The sequence below is a fragment of the Carassius auratus genome, chromosome 2 (assembly GCF_003368295.1).
Source record: "Carassius auratus strain Wakin chromosome 2, ASM336829v1, whole genome shotgun sequence".
NCBI lineage: Eukaryota > Metazoa > Chordata > Actinopteri > Cypriniformes > Cyprinidae > Carassius > Carassius auratus.
This window is the reverse complement of record NC_039244.1, coordinates 19520687-19538998: the sequence shown is the minus strand read 5'-3', so window position 1 is coordinate 19538998 and position 18312 is coordinate 19520687. Positions and strand designations below refer to the sequence as shown.

The following is an 18312-nucleotide window of genomic DNA, read 5'->3' as shown; positions in this document are numbered from 1 at the left end:
GTTAACAATATTTAAAAAAAAATCATGGGGTAGGCTACTTGGGTGCAGTTGAGAAAAGAAAAAAAAGCCTGTTCATCTACAAGCAACTATCAATCTATATTCATGAGCTTTCATTTTTAACAAATTAGTCTGCAGGATTTCATCATGGAGAATAGCCTCTTGATCGCTCCTTACACAAAGGCAACAGCAGTTGGCACAATACATCGCACAATTGGAGATTTCATAGAAACCTCGGGGCCAGTTAGCATGAGGTTTCGGCCGCAGTTTCAACCACGCCCACTACACTACTCCTGCTTTAAAACCTCCGGCTCCCACAGCCTCGAGTCAAACACGAGCCGAGACAGTGACGCAGAGAGAAGCATCTGATCAGTGCGAGAGCGAAAACACTCGAATCTCTGTGGATTACTACTGCCGTAAAAGATCGCAATTCACTGGAATTATATAATTTGGAGGGAATTTCGAGCTTTGGATTATAATAGGCTATAATTTAACGACAAACATGACTCTGGAAGAACTTTTTGGATGCAACAGCACTGACAAAAAGTAAGTGACTTTTTTATCATTTCAAACGAACCAGTCTCAAAAAGAACAACATTTTCACTTTTAAGGGGTTTCACAAGTTAAAACTTATTATTTTTATTTTTAAAGAATGGAAACTGTGCGTGAAGCTCTCGAGGAGCTGCTTGTAGCTGCACAACGACAGAACTGCCTGACAGTAGGAGTCTACGAGTCTGCACAGCTCATGAATGTGTAAGTATTCAAATCGAAATCAGTTTTAGCATTAGTCCAGATTATATAAACCGAAGTGCATATTAAATTAAACGCGTTTATCAACCTCTACAGGGATCCAGACAGCGTGGTCCTCTGCGTTTTGGCGACCGATGAGGAGGACGAGAATGATGTTGCGCTTCAGATCCACTTCACGCTCATCCAGGCATTCTGCTGCGACATCGACATCAACATCGTGCGCGTCTCCGGCATGAGGCGTTTAGCACAGGTTCTCGGGGAACCGCTCTCCACCGACAGCAACGCCAATGAACCAAGAGACCTCCACTGTATACTTGTAACTGTAAGTATTATTACGCACATTACAAATACACATACAGTGTAATATTTGGGAGAGGGGGCGCTGTTTGTTAATATAGCTTTTGTCTTCGTTAACTATCTTTGAACTATTTAAACAAAAACAAGCATTGTTTGGAAATGCATTAATACTATTCATAAAAGAAGAACTGTTGTAGGCTACTTGTACAACACCCACTCTCCCACCCCCACCACAATTCACACAAACTGGGAAAGTAACAAACAAGCTATTGTCAAAGATATGCAATACTAATCAGATTTCGTTTCTCCTCATAGAACCCACAAGCCGAGCATCTCAAGCTGAACGAAGTGGGGAGTTACTGCAAGGAAAGCCGTTGCAAGAACCAGTGGGTGCCCTCCATTGCCCTGCAAGAGCGCTGAGGCGTTGTGCACTGAAATGTGCTGCAGAGAACCGGAATATTGATGCTGTCCTTCAAACGTCATGAGGACATACTCATCAATTCAAGGGGACTGTCTAATAGTCCATTATGGAGCTTCCACCTCCATGTTTATGGAATTCTAAGTGTCAGAGGATACTAGAGACATTAGTCCACGTTCCTCATAGTGCATGATTGGTGTCGTTGCCCTTCGGAGGGACCAGAGGAGCACCAGGGTGGTCGGTGGACTGTGTTGTACCTCTTAAGTGATGCAGAAAGGATGCTAGGGGATCTGGATGGTGGCATATGGAAGCACATTGCTTTTACTCCACGTGGTGGGAGAATGAATTACACATGACTCAGATCTGACAATATTGTGATGGGTCTACAGAGGGGAAAGAACCTCTGCCTTAAAAAGAGACTGCTATTTAAGGACTGAATTTGTCTTCATTTTTATTTATGCCTTAACGCTGATGTCATTCAGAAAAAAAAGAATAATATATTTGGTTATTTATACATTTACAAATGATTACTTTTTTCTTATGAAATAAAAGTTATGCTTAATTATTTAAAATGAACAGTTCCTATTGTGTTTTTTTTTATCCCAGATTTAAAAACAGAAAGTGCAACTTGTTGGACATTATGAAACCTGTCACATGCATTGACATGAGATCCATTCAGAGCTCATAACAAAAAGTAATTATTTAATATATGCATGCTTCCTTATAGCCAGGTATTATCACATCACATGCTATTTTAAGCCTTACAATAAGGAAGAAGATGACTTAAATTGTTGGGCTGTGGGACAACAGACAGTTCCGATTAAGAGTAAATAAATATTATTCCCAAGAAGATAGCTGATGATTCCTTATAGTTAAGTATGATCATATCATATTCTATTTTAAGCCTTACAATAAGGAAGGAAGGGACTTAAATTATTGGGCTGTGGGAAAACAGACAGTTCTGATTAAGGGTAAAGAAATATTCCCAAGAAGATAGCTGATACTGGAACCACACACACACACATCGTAAATCATGCAGCTTAAACAAATTTAAGAGGCTCCTTATCTGTTTCTCAAACACAGGGATTTGTTTGCAAAAGAAGTGTAAAATGTACATAAGGACACAATTCTGAAAATAGACATTCTGCACTTGCTTTTTTAATATTTTCCTGCATATGAAAGGATGACAGAGCAGCTACCACCAGACAAATCGCAAGATCATAAACTGCTTAGCAGTTCAATTGATTCCAATACTACCCCTCAGTCAAAAAACAAAGTGGCTTAGGCGAAAGTGCCCCAAATATAACTACAATATAACATTGTGAACAACACAAACCATATGGAATCAGTTTTTTCTTTTTTATTCTCATTTGTGCCACTTTAGTGCTAAATCAGATAAAAGTCAGATGTTTTTCAGTGCAACCTCAGTCTGAACAGTCATGTAAGCATATGACTTTAACATAACTCTAGATCAACATCCATCACAATTCTGAGCTGACAGGATTCACACCTAAGATTTTAAATACTTGTAGTTCTTTGGTCACTGGATTAATGTTGAACACAAGTATTACAGTAACTACTCCATACAAGGAAAACTTGAGAGAAAACTGTACTATGCTCTGTTCCTCCTGATCATCATCTTCATTGTTCTGACCACTTGCATACTGGATGAAAGAGTCTGCCTTTATTGCACGTGCTAGACCCCACATCTTCAAAACTATGGGTGTGCTCTGACTTCCCACAAGACTGTACTGACTCACACTATATTCCCTTAAATTCCAACTAAGACGTCTAGAGATGATTCCACTACAACTTTAGTAATATGAAGTGAATAATGGCAAACAGATGACTCAGAGACTTCCACATCTGCACAGACTGAGTTCCAGCCTTTTCTTGAGAATGCATCATGCTGTATGGAAGGGTTTGAAAGGCATGTCCATATTTTCACAGGGAGCTGTATTCTCTCATGTGCCCGTGTTTACAGTTTCCTTGTGCCAAAAAAAAATTCAGTTACTGAACAGGAAAACAATAGCACAATTCAAGAACAGCGATGAGAAGAAAGTTAGTGAGCAATAATCACCCACTTTATGAAGTCATCAACAGGGGCCATTGTTTCGGTGGGGTGGATCAGTTAGCAACTGTATCTTCATTGTAAATGCCAGAGAGAAAACAGTGTTTTCTGCCCCAAGGCTCTTGTAAGTGCACAAAGCCAACGTTGACGAGCTCTTCTGCAGACAGACATGACTAAAGCATGGTCGTACCTTGGACGGCTGCTGGGTTGAGCTGCACACTTCACAGCTGCACTGACGTCAAGCCGGAGGAAGAAAATAGAAGAAAAACAGGAACAGAAGGCTCTTATTTCCATGGCAGCAATAGCACAGCCCTTTAACAATGATACTTGCTATACTAAGGTAGCAGCCACTGCTATGAATAGTCTGACTGGATGCTCTATTCTTAGACTGAGCTATACTTGAGCATGTCACTGACTCAAATAATCACTGAAAAGCAAAAAGTGGATCATGGTGGGGTTTTGACATCAGACATAAACATTATAGAACATGTCTGAATACAGAACATTATAATTATGATGTTTGTAATGTGTATATTCATAGGGCAAGCTGTTTTGAGATCATGAAATGAAGAAAATCACAGGCTGATCAACAGGTTCGTAGATTCTGTTCCAAATTTATTCCAACAGAAAATATTCTATGAGCTTTATAAATATACATGGTTTATCTGTTGTGCAGAGACATGCAGAAGAAAACATACTGTAGATATTATTAATTATTACGAATCTGTTCCCACAACTTAATTTGTGGCCATGTTTTATTAATTTGTTACCATGTTTTAATTAAATCACGGTCACCGTGTAATTAATTTCCTCGTTTTTAGAAGTAGTTCACCCAAAAATGAAAATTTGCAAAAAGTAATTTACATTCAAGATGTAGTAGATGAGTTTTCTTTCTTCATCGGAACAGATTTGGAGAAATATAGCATTAAATCACTTGCTCACCAATTATCTAATTATTTGGATAGGACCATTGAGAAGGATTTTACTTTATTCATCACAAAAAAATATTAGTATTTCATCTCATGAGTCAATATAAAACATAAAATATTAAAATGTGCCATGCATAATTGGGGTCATAGCCATGGTGTTGAGCTAGTGTGAAGTCAGAACAAGAGTCATGTGCAGCTGGGTCACCCTCTCTTTCTGACACACTAATGAGTTCATGTGGTCTGCTGAGACAAGGTCAGGGGCTGAGAAAAATAAGACCCTCTCATCACTGCGTCCATTATGCTGTCCACTTTTGTGCAACGGCAAACAAAGCAGTCACATGACTTTTAAGACTCACAAGTCATTTAATGTCTGTGAGTAGATTCAGTTAGTTCTGACTGAGTGTCAAGTTCTGTTTAACAACAGCCTAAAGCAGAAATGCACATTTGTTCAATTCATGCTGTATTTTTAAGTGCATTTACATAAACTTTTAACCTAAATAAGTGTCTATCTTAGTTTGAAGAACATTTTAAGAATCTTTTCCCATAAATAACCTTTTGTTCAATGGAAAGATTCAATGGATGTTAATATTTCTTAATGGATGCCAATAAATAACCTTTATTTTTAAGAATGCATAGAAGTTCATAGACACTTATTTTAGCCAATACAGGTGAAGTAGAGAATAGACTTCATCAGTAGACTTAACATATCATTAACCATTAAGTCCTTATGCTGCATCCATCCACCCACCTTCTTCTTGATGCAATGGGACCATGTTTGCAAACACTGGGCTGGCCCTATGATAAATAAATTCATGAGCATGTCATACAAAACTTTACAACCCACATTTCCTGTTGTCACCACAAAATGTTTCCTTTGACGACACTGGAGATTAATGGTCTACAAATACAGAAGAACTGAAAAAAGAAGAGCAACACACCACATACAGGATTTTCTGCGACTAAAGTGAGCCACATCAAAATCAATACAAATGACTCCAAAAACAAGGTTTTTATCATAGAGATGCCAAAAGGTTTAACAACACAATCATAATTTGTCAATTAGAGCTACTTCAAAGAATTTTTCCATTCTAGAGTGAGTATTGCGTATAATTTGCTAGGTTAATTATTGTCTGTTTTGTATGTATAGTTGGAATGATGCTGTATTTTATGACTGCTTATTTTCTGAGATGCTGGTGAGTGCAGATCATACCTTGATAAGAGCACTCAGTGGTTTCTCCACTTCCTCTGAAGTCTCTCACTCAGGAAACACCCTATCTGTGTGACTGTGGGTTACCGTTGGTAACAGAGATTCATTCATTAGTTACTCTGTGCCTTTAAACTGAAGCTGGGAACACAATGGACTCCCTCCTGTGACTGACTGATTAGCAGAAGTTGAGTGCACCGGAGCCAGTGGGAAGTCAGGCACGAGCCCTTCAGCTCTGAGCCTGTAATCTGACAGCACACACTGCACAAACACATTGGCACACATAAAGCCCTGATCAGATGAAGTGGGTTGCAAAAGTGGAACAACTTAACACTGAGAATGTCCACCTCACCCATGTAAAAACACACAGAGAATGTTTATCAACTTTAATCAGTGTCACAGGGTGTTTGCATTCTTCAGATGCAAGACCTCATCAAACCAACCCATTTTCAGTTTGAGTTGTATTGTCACCTTTATTAATAGGCAGATCTAACTTCGGTGTTGCCTGAAACAAATCAATCAAGCAAACATTTCTAAAGCCACGTATTCCGATCATATGTGAAAGTAATTATTAGGCTCCTGTTTCCTCTGCAGAAATCAATCAGTCTGGGGCAATCAGCAATGGTGGAGAGAGACGACCGCTGGTGCCAAACCTAACATTTCTGCATGCCTCGGGGTCAAACCACAGCGGCAGAAAGAAAGGCAAGCACACATTGTCTACAATGCACAAAAGCTATAATTATAGACAAAATTAAAGATTTTTATCTTCAAACCTTATAACTGTCAGACTTTTAGATTACAGAACTTATCAGTTCTGTAATGCAATGCATCAATTAGTGTTGTATTACATCTTCAGTAGCTCTATTTAATTCAGTAGAATTAGATATGGATCATAACATATACTTGCATTAAAATTATGCTTCAGAGTCTGAAAACATTTTATTCCAAAATTCATGACTATTACTTTACATTTCAGCTAACCTTTCACTTGCTCAGGGTTAAATCAATATTGTTACATGGTTAAAGAACACTATATATATATATATATATATATATATATATATATATATATATATATATATATATATATATATATATATATATATATATATATGTGTGCATTTTGCTAAAATTACATCCCATAATACAAATAACATTGCAACCATTTTTTAAAGCTTAGATTTTTCACACATATTATATTATAAAAAGGAATAGGAAACACATTTACAGCTGCTTATTTAGGTGTTAGCAAACCTATTTTTTCTCTTTCTTGTCTACTTTAAGCACTGAGGTCAAAGGCCACCTGATCACTTTAGGTCATCAGAGGTCATCTTGTTCAATGAGTCTCTCCAAAAGTCTGAGTGAGCAGGTCATTTTAACAGTGCTTGCTCAGTGGAGACAAACAAGAGGGTGGCTTAAGTTTCGCTTCCTGCTGTCGAGTTGCTCTGAATCGTCTCTAAACTAACTGGAAGTGCAAGGGTCAGTAAAAAAAACAAAAAAAAACACACAAAACAAAATAAAACTAAAACAGTCCAATAATGGTAAACAAACAGGCAGACAGATGCGAACAAACACTTATTTCCATTGGATGATGGAGAAACAATCAGGCTTACAGTGTTTTTGAGATTTTCTGATGTAAGTACAAACTGGTAGCATATGCTGGTTAGGTATGATTTGAAGCATGGCAGCTGATTTGAGCTGGTTTAAGCTGGTCCTTAGTTGGCCATGAGCTGGTTGAAGCTGTCCTGAGCAGGTGCTAGTTGCTTAGGACCAGCCAGCCTAATCTAATGCCAATTTTATGAGGTGGCTAATTCGTATGAATTTGTACGATCTCATTCATACAAATTCATACAATTTGTGCTAAATCGTTCGAATTTTACCAGTTGCACAATTCATATAAATTTGAATGAATGACCTACACCTAACCCCGCCCCTATACCTACCCGTCACTAGACAAATCAAACAAAATTGTACGAGTGAGGTCGTACGAATTCATATGAATTAGCCACCTCGTAAAATACGTACGAATTGATCATGAGATAGCGTTATACCAGCACATGACCAGCTTAAACCAGCTCTTAACCAGCTCAGGATGAGCTTAAACAGCTCATAACCAACTTAAACCAGCTCAAATCAGCTGCCATGCTTCAAAAACATACTGTTGTGTTTTGTTTTCAACTAGGGCAAACACTGTTCCAGCAAAAGTATATTTTCTGCATCAGCTCGTTCAGACAACAGTAATCACAGTGACCCAATTCCAAAAATCAGCTGTGAGTTAGAGCTAAAAAGTGTTATAGCAGCTGAGAATGTGTTGAAAAGCTTATTTACAATGTTTACAGTAGGCCGCCTGAAGCTTCCTGACTAGCTGGCTTGCAGCCAGGCGTCTGTGTGTATCGGTGTCTGGGAGACTGGATGATCCACAACGGTTACAGCCCTGATCACATAGTCATCACAGGGGCTTAACAAACCTTCAGCGGCCCCAGCTAACTGTCTAAGTCTGGCAGACTTCAGCTAACTGTCTGGCTATGCAGGCAGTTTTTGCACTCAGGAGACAAATAAGGCAAACAGGCTAGTAATAATAATTGCAATGTGTACAGTCTGTTTTTTTGCTGTGAGTATGTGTCTGTCTAGTGCATGTGTGAAAACACAGGCAGTATATGAGAATGCCTTTGTGCTCTGTATCTTGCAATTATACTGGCATCCCACAACAAAGCGTTCCCTTTAAAGATGCCATGAAATTAAAAACTATATGAGAAATATCTCTTAAAGTTGAAAGTATCATGTGTTATATTTTGTGACTAGATTAGTTGTGCTCTAGTACAGAGATCTCACTCTTTTTCATAATGGCAAAAACAAGTAGAAAACAGGATTACAGCTAAAGAGACAACCAAATTATATAGTTGTTTTCTCCTTGTCTGAGCTACGTAGGCACTTTTTGACAACGTCAATACAAAATAAACAATCTGAGTAATAGGCACGCCTCACATTTTCTTTCTTCACATTAACACCTCAGAGCTATTTTTGTAAAGTTTTGTTTTTTGTATGAGGGATATTTTGCATATGCAAACCTTTAATATTATTAAATATATTTTAAATAATTATATTTATATTAATTTTACACTGCCATTCAAAGGTTCGCCAGATTTATTTTATTGTCACATAATCCTTCAGATTCAGAAATCATTTACTGACCCATTGCTGACCCCAAAATTTGGAAGGGTAGTGTAAGTATGCCATGTATATATGTATACATATATATGTATATATACTCTGCAATACAAGCACTTTTCCAGAAACTGTCTGTGTAATATTACGTCATTCGTAAAGCTAACAGGAAGTGGGCTTTGCATGCTGAGCTGAAGAGGGTTCCAGATAAACTGTGACTGCACAGAAAGAGGGAAGTGGCTCTTCTCGTTTCTTTTGCATGAGAGTTTATTCCCGCACTGAATTCAGATTGCTAGGGGGACAACAAAATCTGGCTCAGCAAGGGGCTCTATCACAAAGAATCTTCATGAGTCAGTTACTGACTGCACAAGCTGAAATTCAATGCACCTTGATAAAGTTAAAGTTAAAGAATGCATCAAACAAAAACTAGATCTAATATTGCTAGAGACCTTCAAAGATACACTTCAAAGGCAAAATGCACTGCTGTGGTAGTAAATACTCTTAAGTGACTGTTAATTTTTAGGAAAGAGGGAAACCTGAGGTCAGAATTCCAAACCATGCTGAGTGGCATTCCATGCATTCCACATTCCAAAGGACACTGCGGGAGGCTGGTATACAGTACAGTCTACACCCTCAACAAGTAACTGCTTGATATACAAGAGTACAAAAGTCATCTAGCCTCCAGAAGTTTGTGCAACGTGTTCAGAATTCCTGTCATGCATTATGACTTTGACCATGCTAATTGTCTAATTTCATGAGTTTAGATGTTTATATTTAATTAAGTCCTAAAAGGCTCTCAAAGCCTTGATAATTGTCTTGTTATTTGACACTTTTCCCCGGGTGTGCCACATCTGCCTATTTTTCAGTGATAATATTAGTGGAACTGCAATAAATGATTGCATTTAGAATGACTTATTTTACTTGTTAACTTGTTCTGAACTTGTGAGTGGCTTAATACACTCACACCACACACACCTTCATACTGCAAACAAATACATACATCCACCTGCATAAATCATACATTTGACCCTAAGGTTTTCCAAGTTCAGTATAAAAGCTGGTTTACCCCATAAAATCATTAACTTACATGCATGTCATTACCATCATTTACGTACCTAAAATATTTCAGAAAAATGGGTTAAACTATTAACTATGTTTTGCCAGATACTGTATATCAGTAATCCACAGACATACACAAAATAAATCTCATTGCAAAATACATGTACAGCCATTTAAATGCATGGAGTATCACTTATTTGAGAGACATTTTAGGTATTTCAGCTTGTACGTTCTTTTAATTTTTTATACGTGCCATTGATGCAGTTGAGAAACTCAAGTTTCTAGACACGTCGTTACATGTCTGCATAACTGTTATACTGTTACCCATATATGGGTGTCATACAGAAACTTCCTGGTATTTCATTGTCTATGTAAATAATTGACTGCACTCAGGATGATGGACATACTTTATCTCTGAACTGTTTTAAAACATGCTGTAAATCTGACATCAGCATCAGAAGAACTGCCATCTAAGGTAGTTGGTTTTAGACCATGCTTATTGGAGAGAATATATTTCCTTTTAAAGCATATTTCATTATTGCAGAGATTATGAAAGTGCCCTTTAAGGGCAGATGGAATCCAGTGTAGAAGACTGTTGGTTACTGTAAGAAGGCGCTAGTGTGACTCAGTGTTAGCAGGGGATGAGTGCTCATTATCTGAAGCCCACCTAATCTGCAACGAGAAGATTTATAAATCGTTTATGTAACCTTCCATGTGCAGGTTAGCAAAATCTGCTAATGATTCTGGAATCATGCATCCTAACATTTTAATGTTTGCTTTGATTATCAAAATGGCATTTCCAGAGCTCCAACATGACCCAGAGGAAGATGTTATTGCTGTTTTAAAGCTCAGAAGACATAACACTGTTCGCTGCTGTCATTAAACATCGATTTGTCAGATGATTACCCTAAAATGTCTGTGAAGGAATAAAAATAAACAAATAGAACATTTGAGAGACTTAATGGGGTGCTGCAGTGCTAACATCATTTGTAGGCCAACCCTAATTGCATAAACCAGGTTCCCTTGAAAAAAGTGTTCAACAGAATGAGGCTGTTAAAGCTGAAAAGTGAGTAGTTGAGTGTACATGTTCGACATGATGATATTAAAAGCTTCCAACAGCTTCTGTAGTCCCATTTAGCCACTTGTCAGCAGCTGGCTGGCTGGCTGCTGACAACCTACTGGGTGACCCAATTAATGTAAAATAAAACTTTTTATTTTTTAAAGCTTTTATAGTACATAATTGTGCTAAAAGTATAGATTTTAAAAGCTTTTTAATATATAATTTTATGTCAAAAATACTGTCAGAAATAATACTATTATTATCATTGTATACAAATTGTATGAGTGCACCTTTAAACAAACATCTCCAACTGCACAACATTTAATCTTACTTCTTTTTAGGAGAAAATTCAAAAAATATAAGAGACTTCATTTGATTTTCTTTCATGCAGTTGACAACATCGACGCATTGTTTAAAGTGCTAGTTCATCCCCAAGATTAAATTATACTCTTGTTTCAAACCTGTATGACTTTCTTTCTTCTGTAGAATACAAAAGAAGATATTATGAAGAATGTTTCAGCAATGATCAACAATGAGCCCTGTGACTTTTATTGCATTGATGAAAAAAACACTGAAACATTTATTAAAATATTTTATTTTCCGCTGCACAAAGGAAAGGAAGACGTACACATTTTGAACTACACGAGAGTGATTAAATAATGACAGAATAATTAGTTTTTGTGTGAACAGTTCGTTCAGAAATAAAGAAAAAGTGTGCTTAATTAAATTTTTCATTGACATTTTCTGCACAGATTGCATTTATAATCCCAGACTCTGTCTGCATTAAATACTTAGCATGTTTTGTAGTCAAGGTAAGGTAAAACATGTTTTTTTTTCAAAGTTAAGGGAACAGGATTAGTGTTAAGAAAGAGAAAACCAGAGGAAGTTCCTGCATGCCAACTATAGAGGAAGGCTTATTGTGAAGAAAGGTGATAAAAACTTGCTGAACTTGAGTAGAAACAGCAAGCAAATCTAAATTCCACAGCTTTTGTTTCCAGCATCTACCCATGCCCATCCTTTACTAATGACTGAAGTAATGCATGACTGGTTAAAGCTGTAGAGGATAGTAGTCTATCCTGAGGAGCCAGAGTAGGATGGCAACGGGTGCCAGAAGTGTATTTTTGTCACGAGACTAAATGGATTTTATGGGGAGTGTCAGAACTTACAATGTAAAATATTCTTAACACGTCTTCCATAGGAAACCGTAGGTGGAGGTGGAATGTGCCATGACAGAAAGCAACAGTTTTTCTCTTTCTGTCTCCCCATCCCGTCTCATCTCACAGGTTTGTGCAGGGCAGACGCCATCAGAGAATGTCTGCTTTGATTGCCTGATAGTGTGACAGTAGTACATTGTGTGTAGGCTGACGTAAAGCCATTCAAACTACCACCACCGATAAAATCATGAAGATTGCTGACCGAATGATTTAGTCATGCTGTACAACTGTCCCCCTTACCCGCATATCATAAGTATACAACAGCACACACTGTACGTTCTGCTTGCAATGAAAGTATGACTCATCATTACTCTTTATACTGTTGTTGATACACATGGCAACCTTTCTAGCGATGTTGTCAGGCAACATTACAGAATGTTTGCAGTGAGACACAGGACGTCTGTGCATTACTGAGTCTTTAGTCATTACAAGATTAAAATGTACATTATGAAAAATAGATATTAATTCTAAAATGAGCTAAAATGCAATTGTTTTAACATTTAAAATTAAATGTGTATTAAATGATTAAAGATCTTTAAGTGAGTGTTAGATGACAGCAAAAATAAAATATCCAGTATCAACCAATAGATCCAGTACTAAGTATATTAAATAAAAAATGAAACTACTGTTCAAACATTTGGGGTCAGGACAACACTTTGTTTCTTTTCCAAATAAGATTAAATTCTTCATTTATCATAAAATGTTAACCTAAAATACTTTTCACAATATTACTTTTTCAATAAGCTGATAAATAAATGCAGTATTCATGAGAAGAAGAGATTGTCTTTAAAAACCATTAAAAAAAATTTGTTCAATTAAATAAAACATTTTAAAATATGTTTTATATAAAATACAATAATATTGGCCAATGTGCAATATGGATACACCATACATCGCATTGTATCTCAACATGAATATCTAATTAGACTGTACATCAACAAATATTTCTAAAGATTCATATTACTGTTGTTGTTGACGTTGAATGATGGCAAGATACTCACCCAAACCTGTTCTAAAAATGCTAAAATGTTTTTTAAAAAAAACGTTGATTTTGCTGTTTTGGGTGCTTAGCCACTGCTCAGCATACTAGCTGCAGTAAACAAAGGCAAGGATGCATACACTTGCACATGCTCACAGATCAGCCTTAAGCCCTTGAGACGTTAAATATTGCTTTGCCACTGTAATGATACAGACCCCGTCCTAGCAAAACCAACACCTTTGCAGCATGCAAAACAACAACAACTGATGGTGGTCACTGTCATTTTTCCACCACAAAAACACTGTCTTCCCTTCATAGGGGGTGTTGATGCCGCAGTGGATAAGACACATGCCTTTGGTGTGAGAGACCCAGGTTCGTGTTTGTGTCCCTGAGCAAGACACTTAACCCCTAGTTGCCCCACCCTGCCACATGTTCTCTTCAAGCTTCTGCATAAAGATCAACTATTTTTGCTGTATTGATGTTTAGTCACCTGCAGCTGACTACAAAAGTAAATGCATGCCAGAACAAAACAAAGAAACATGTCCCCATAGTTTTGTGTCCTGTTGTTGTCAATTTTCTGCACACACACTCTCTCCACTTATGTAATTTGCCCAGTTTCATGTACCACCCTGAGCGCTGTTGTTCTCCGCTGAAAAGAGCAGCTGAGCTTGGAGGTGTTTTGGCCCTACCCAGCACTTTTTCCTTTAATGTGTATTTGACACATGCTTTTACTCCACTCCCTCCATACTCACATGTCAGGGCAGTATACTACGATAACACTGCAAACTCACTCACATGCTGCTCCATGTTGTTTACCATCTACCGGCTACTGGTTGGCTGAATCACTTTGTTTTTTTTTGTTGTTTTTTAGGCACTGTTTCAATTTCACTTTTGCACTGTTTATTCTCACGTGTCTTTTTTATTTAAAGATATATGTGCAGTAGTGTAAATATGACCTAAGAAATCTAGTGCACAAAAAACAGAGATCTGCATACTTGTTATAAAGACGGCTGTCATAGGAACATTTGTGCAAGTCAACAGTATTATGCAAGATCCTGTCTATTCAAAAAGATACATAGCATTAATAACATTAAAAAGCATTGCAAAACATGGGCCCTTCTACCTAGAGTATGCAGGGTTTTTTGTTGTTGTTTTTTATGTTAAGTTTAAAGACAAACCAATAATAGGTTTAACCAATATTTTTCACAGATACTTCAATATCTATTCACAACATTGCCATCTAAACAGAGTATCACCAAAAAGCATTCTTATAAATATATAAGCAAGGTCACAGAAATAGTTGGCATAATATTTGAGCTAAATTATTATTATAATTATTCTAATATTTGTAAATAATACTATATGTTCATATTGCTGTACTCTAATAATTAAATAATTATTGTGCATGAAAAAAAAAAAAATAGTAGATATAAAATTACAGAAACTATATACATGTAAACATTTGAAATCTATCATTACTTTTGCAAATAATTTTTGTCGTGTAGAATTTACACACTTTAACATTAATGCACAAAGGACTTCAAAATGTCCCAAAATTTATTTGCACAAAATAAATATATAAAATAGAATAATAAATTGGTAGGTCTGATTTTTGTGTGACATTTCCACTTGCTTACAACAAATCAGTCAAGGATGTATAATAAACAGTTCGGCATCAGTGCAGAGCAACATTTTGTCTTTATTTCATCTACTTTTTCCAATGTCATCATTTTTAAACAGCAATATCCACAAAATATTAACAGTGTGCAAGAAAACATGATTTATGGCACATCCGAGAAGAACAATTACAAAAAATAGATATATTTCTTCATAATCAAGGCAGAAAGATACATATGCATACACAGGAAAAAACACAAAGTAATGGGACAGGCTGAGACTGAAATCTACTGGCTAAGGACTCAGCTACAGATATTGCCCACACAAAGCCTAAATCTCACCTCTCATGGTCATGAAAGAACTTGATGGTGTGTGAAGTCGAACAACGTTTGGGAATGAGGAATTGAGGTTAAGGTATTACGGCCAACTCAGCACCTTAAGTGTTCTCGCTGCACGCAACGCAAAATTAGAAACGGACAAGCTCCCTCATCCTAACAGCAGGTCTCAAAACTTAGAAAGCCGCGAAATGCTTGCGGAGTCTAATTAAACCCAAGTGCAGGGGAGGTTTTTTTTTAGCATACTTCAGGTAAACGCTATACTTTGGAGCACAGTGTATCCCAACACTGAGAGTCAAGAGGGTGGAGATCTCAAGCTAACCAGCTAACTTAGCTTAGCTGACTTTCACAGTGTTTGCGCCAGTTTAACACCATCAAACGTGGTACAGCAAGTTTGATTGGTGCCTGGTCAAAAAACCGTTAGTGCTAGAATTATTTTAGCACTTGCTTGGCGCATTTGAGCACTTTGCACATATCTGGAAAGGCTTCATCCTAATGTGGACTACTAAGTGACACTTTCTTTGCAGCAACATCGTCAAGTGATGGAAAAATCGTAGTTTCTATTGTAACACTTGAACTGATTCAATTACAATCCTTCATCTTTAAATAAAATGGGTCTTTATCTCCTTAAGTGTCTGTTTTTCGCCACTTTGAACTGCATTAAGCCACTACACTGCTCTGCTTATGCTTAACAGGAAGCGATGTCGCTGGAGCAGCTCTGTCCACTGATGGGCAGCAGCGTGATTCTGTTGATCACTGGATGAGTCACAGCACTCGTGACCTCCACAAGCCTTAGTCATTCTTAATGCAGGAGCTGATGACAGCATCCCATTAGCCGCGAGCAGCACAGGCCCCCTCTGTCCCACTCCGAGCCCTTATTTCCTGCACTTTGTTGTTATTTTCCAGCATTTGAAGCCGGACAATGGGGGAATTCTGTTTTAGCTCTAAGCTGAATACTGTGTGTGACTATTTGGGGATCATCACACACAAAAAACTGTCACTCCAAAAGATTGTGCATCATGTGCTGGGTGCACATTAGACATTCAGAGTTGTGGGTTGACCTTGCACCTCATCTTTTGCATGTGACTGCTCAGGCTGAGCCAAACCTGATGGCCTGTTGCACTGTTAACAACACAAACCACCTCATGAAACATGCCTCGAACAACGCCTTTAAGCACTTTGCGTGGGCATTGTATCAACAATCCATTCCACATGTACAAGCACTGGAGCTGTCCATCGATTCCTTCGCTTAGATCTTTTGCCTTGCCTTGAATAGGACAAACTGGATGGTTTAATATGAATGATGTAAGAAACGGAAATATTACACAAAGATTACAAAAGGATAAAACATCCACAAAAAAAGAAAGAATGCGCTTTAGTTATCAGACACTGTACAGTATCATACTCAATGACCAGATTCTATGTTTCCATAGAAAGAAGAAATTGGAACAAACAAATCCAAACAGCTATTCTCAAAGTTAACACCTCTGAACATATCCAAAAGAAAGTTTATACATTTTTTTTCCTTCTGTGTGGATTTTACAATCAAGTTTGGTTTTAGAGAAAAAAGATAAAATTGGTCTTATTAGGGGCTCCGACTTCAAAATGACTCAGTTTTATGAGGCATGTCCAAATAATTCATTAAATATTCATTACGGTTTGATATATTTGATACCAAATACCACAAATGTTGTTTACTCATTCTAAAATAATATCTCAAATAACAGGGCTAATTTTTTCTACTGAACTGCACATTAGGACGGCACTGGGAAGGATATCATTAGGTAAATATATTTTCTGCATTATATAAAAGTATTCCTTTATAACTTAGTATTTGAGGATTCTGAAATATAGTATAAACACTAGGGGGGAAAAAACTAAAAGCTATGTTTTATTGATGAAAAGAAAAAGAAAACTGCTCACAAACTCACAAAAATATTGGCAACTCTGGTTAATGCATTGAATCCCTTTGTAAAACATGAAATGTGCTGTTTTGATAATAAATCTAAATCTAGAATGCACCTTTAGCTTGCAGATTCGGGTTAATACTGAACAAGCATTTAGCACAGTGTGACTGGGCTAGCCAGCTAGTCAGTCAGCATAATCATGACCAGCTTCCTCTACTCTCCACCATCACCTATGGTAACAAGGTCAGCCGCTGTACTGAAAAACATGCTGGAGTATCTCTCAGTCTCTGTGTAATCTTTTGAAATAGTTTACAAATTCGAAATCTGCCACCTCCTGTTAAGTACATCTATATGCAGGAATTTAGACAGGTGTGCTGTGCAGATTCATTCATATAGATTCACTCAACGCCGGGCTACGTGACTCTAGGTATTCAGATATTGCCCCTTTTTGTTTCTACCGAGAGAGTGTTGCGTTTATTTTCTGGAGAATACTGTGGATCCCAGGTAAAAGAAGTGTTGGATTGAATTGCCCATTGACTGGGGATGGGCAGCGGTTAAAGAGGGATTGGGGTAACTGGCCTAGACAAAGTAGCTATAGAATGATGCAAGGTTTCTTGTCTTTGAAAGGATTCTCTGAGGTGGGAACCCCCACCAGAAGAGGGTCACTGCGGGCATGCTGCTCACAGTAACTCATGAGGTCTGCAGCGGCCTTAGACACCTGGGGAAGAGGAAGGAGGAGAAATGAACAACCGTGCCTGTGATTTCCTAATGATCCTGAAGACATTGCTTAGCAAACTCAGGTGCATTTGATTAGGGTTATAGCTAAACTCTGCAGGAAAGTGAATCTCATGAGCAAGATTTGAGGATCACTGTCAAACACAGTGAAAAATTGGCAAATTGTGAATGATTAAACATTCCCTTATACGTCATTTTACTGTAAAACACTTAAAAAACTGACAGTATCACATTAATATTTACAGTGAAAAAATTAATATTTTAAATCTATATTTCTTATTAAGGTAATGTACATCAGAACGTATTTTAGTGCCATGTGTGTTACCCTGATGAATCGTGTATGAACCTGTGAATTGTCTATATATGAGGGCTCTTAAGATGAACTCGGATTGATCAAACAGGTGCATCTCAATGAATTAGATTGTCATGGAAAAGTTAATTTATTTCAGTAATTCAACTCAAATTGTGAAACTTGTGTATTAAATAAATTCAATGCACACAGACTTAAGTCTTTGGTTCTTTTAATTGTGATGATTTTGGTTTACATTTAACAAAAACCCACCCATTCACTATCT

The 18312-nt window shown here is 37.3% G+C and overlaps 2 protein-coding genes and 1 long non-coding RNA gene across 5 annotated transcripts in view; 1 reads left to right on the top strand and 2 right to left on the bottom strand.

Annotated features, from left to right (window-relative positions):
* The first annotated feature begins 316 nt into the window (after positions 1-316).
* Positions 317-2021, top strand: LOC113119567 (growth arrest and DNA damage-inducible protein GADD45 beta-like). Its single transcript, XM_026289137.1, has 4 exons — positions 317-543; positions 649-750; positions 844-1069; positions 1360-2021. Exons 1-4 carry the CDS (start codon positions 500-502, stop codon positions 1462-1464), a joined length of 477 nt encoding a protein of 158 aa, XP_026144922.1. The 5' UTR covers positions 317-499; the 3' UTR covers positions 1465-2021.
* A 577-nt stretch (positions 2022-2598) lies between these two features.
* LOC113119621 (uncharacterized) lies at positions 2599-3960 on the bottom strand. Its single transcript, XR_003294478.1, has 2 exons — positions 3547-3960; positions 2599-3450 (listed from the first exon to the last, which is right to left on the bottom strand). It is a non-coding gene; the product is annotated as an uncharacterized LOC113119621 (long non-coding RNA).
* Positions 3961-14822: 10862 nt separating this feature from the next.
* Positions 14823-18312, bottom strand: part of LOC113119586 (guanine nucleotide-binding protein G(I)/G(S)/G(O) subunit gamma-7) — a 28089-nt gene continuing 24599 nt past the window's right edge. For all 3 annotated transcript variants that reach the window (XM_026289182.1, XM_026289174.1, XM_026289191.1), the window contains one exon: positions 14823-17720. In XM_026289182.1, coding sequence (XP_026144967.1) covers positions 17595-17720 — 126 coding nt within the window. In that variant the 3' untranslated portion in view covers positions 14823-17594. The remainder of the gene's footprint in view (positions 17721-18312) is intronic.

Excerpts from the sequence above, each read along its gene's own strand:
- LOC113119567 (XM_026289137.1), top strand. The coding sequence starts at position 500 with ATGACTCTGGAAGAACTTTTTGGATGCAACAGCACTGACAAAAA. Across the intron at positions 544-648 it reads TGCAACAGCACTGACAAAAA|AATGGAAACTGTGCGTGAAG; the intron begins GTAAGTGACTTT and ends TTATTTTTAAAG. Across the intron at positions 1,070-1,359 it reads TCCACTGTATACTTGTAACT|AACCCACAAGCCGAGCATCT; the intron begins GTAAGTATTATT and ends TTCTCCTCATAG.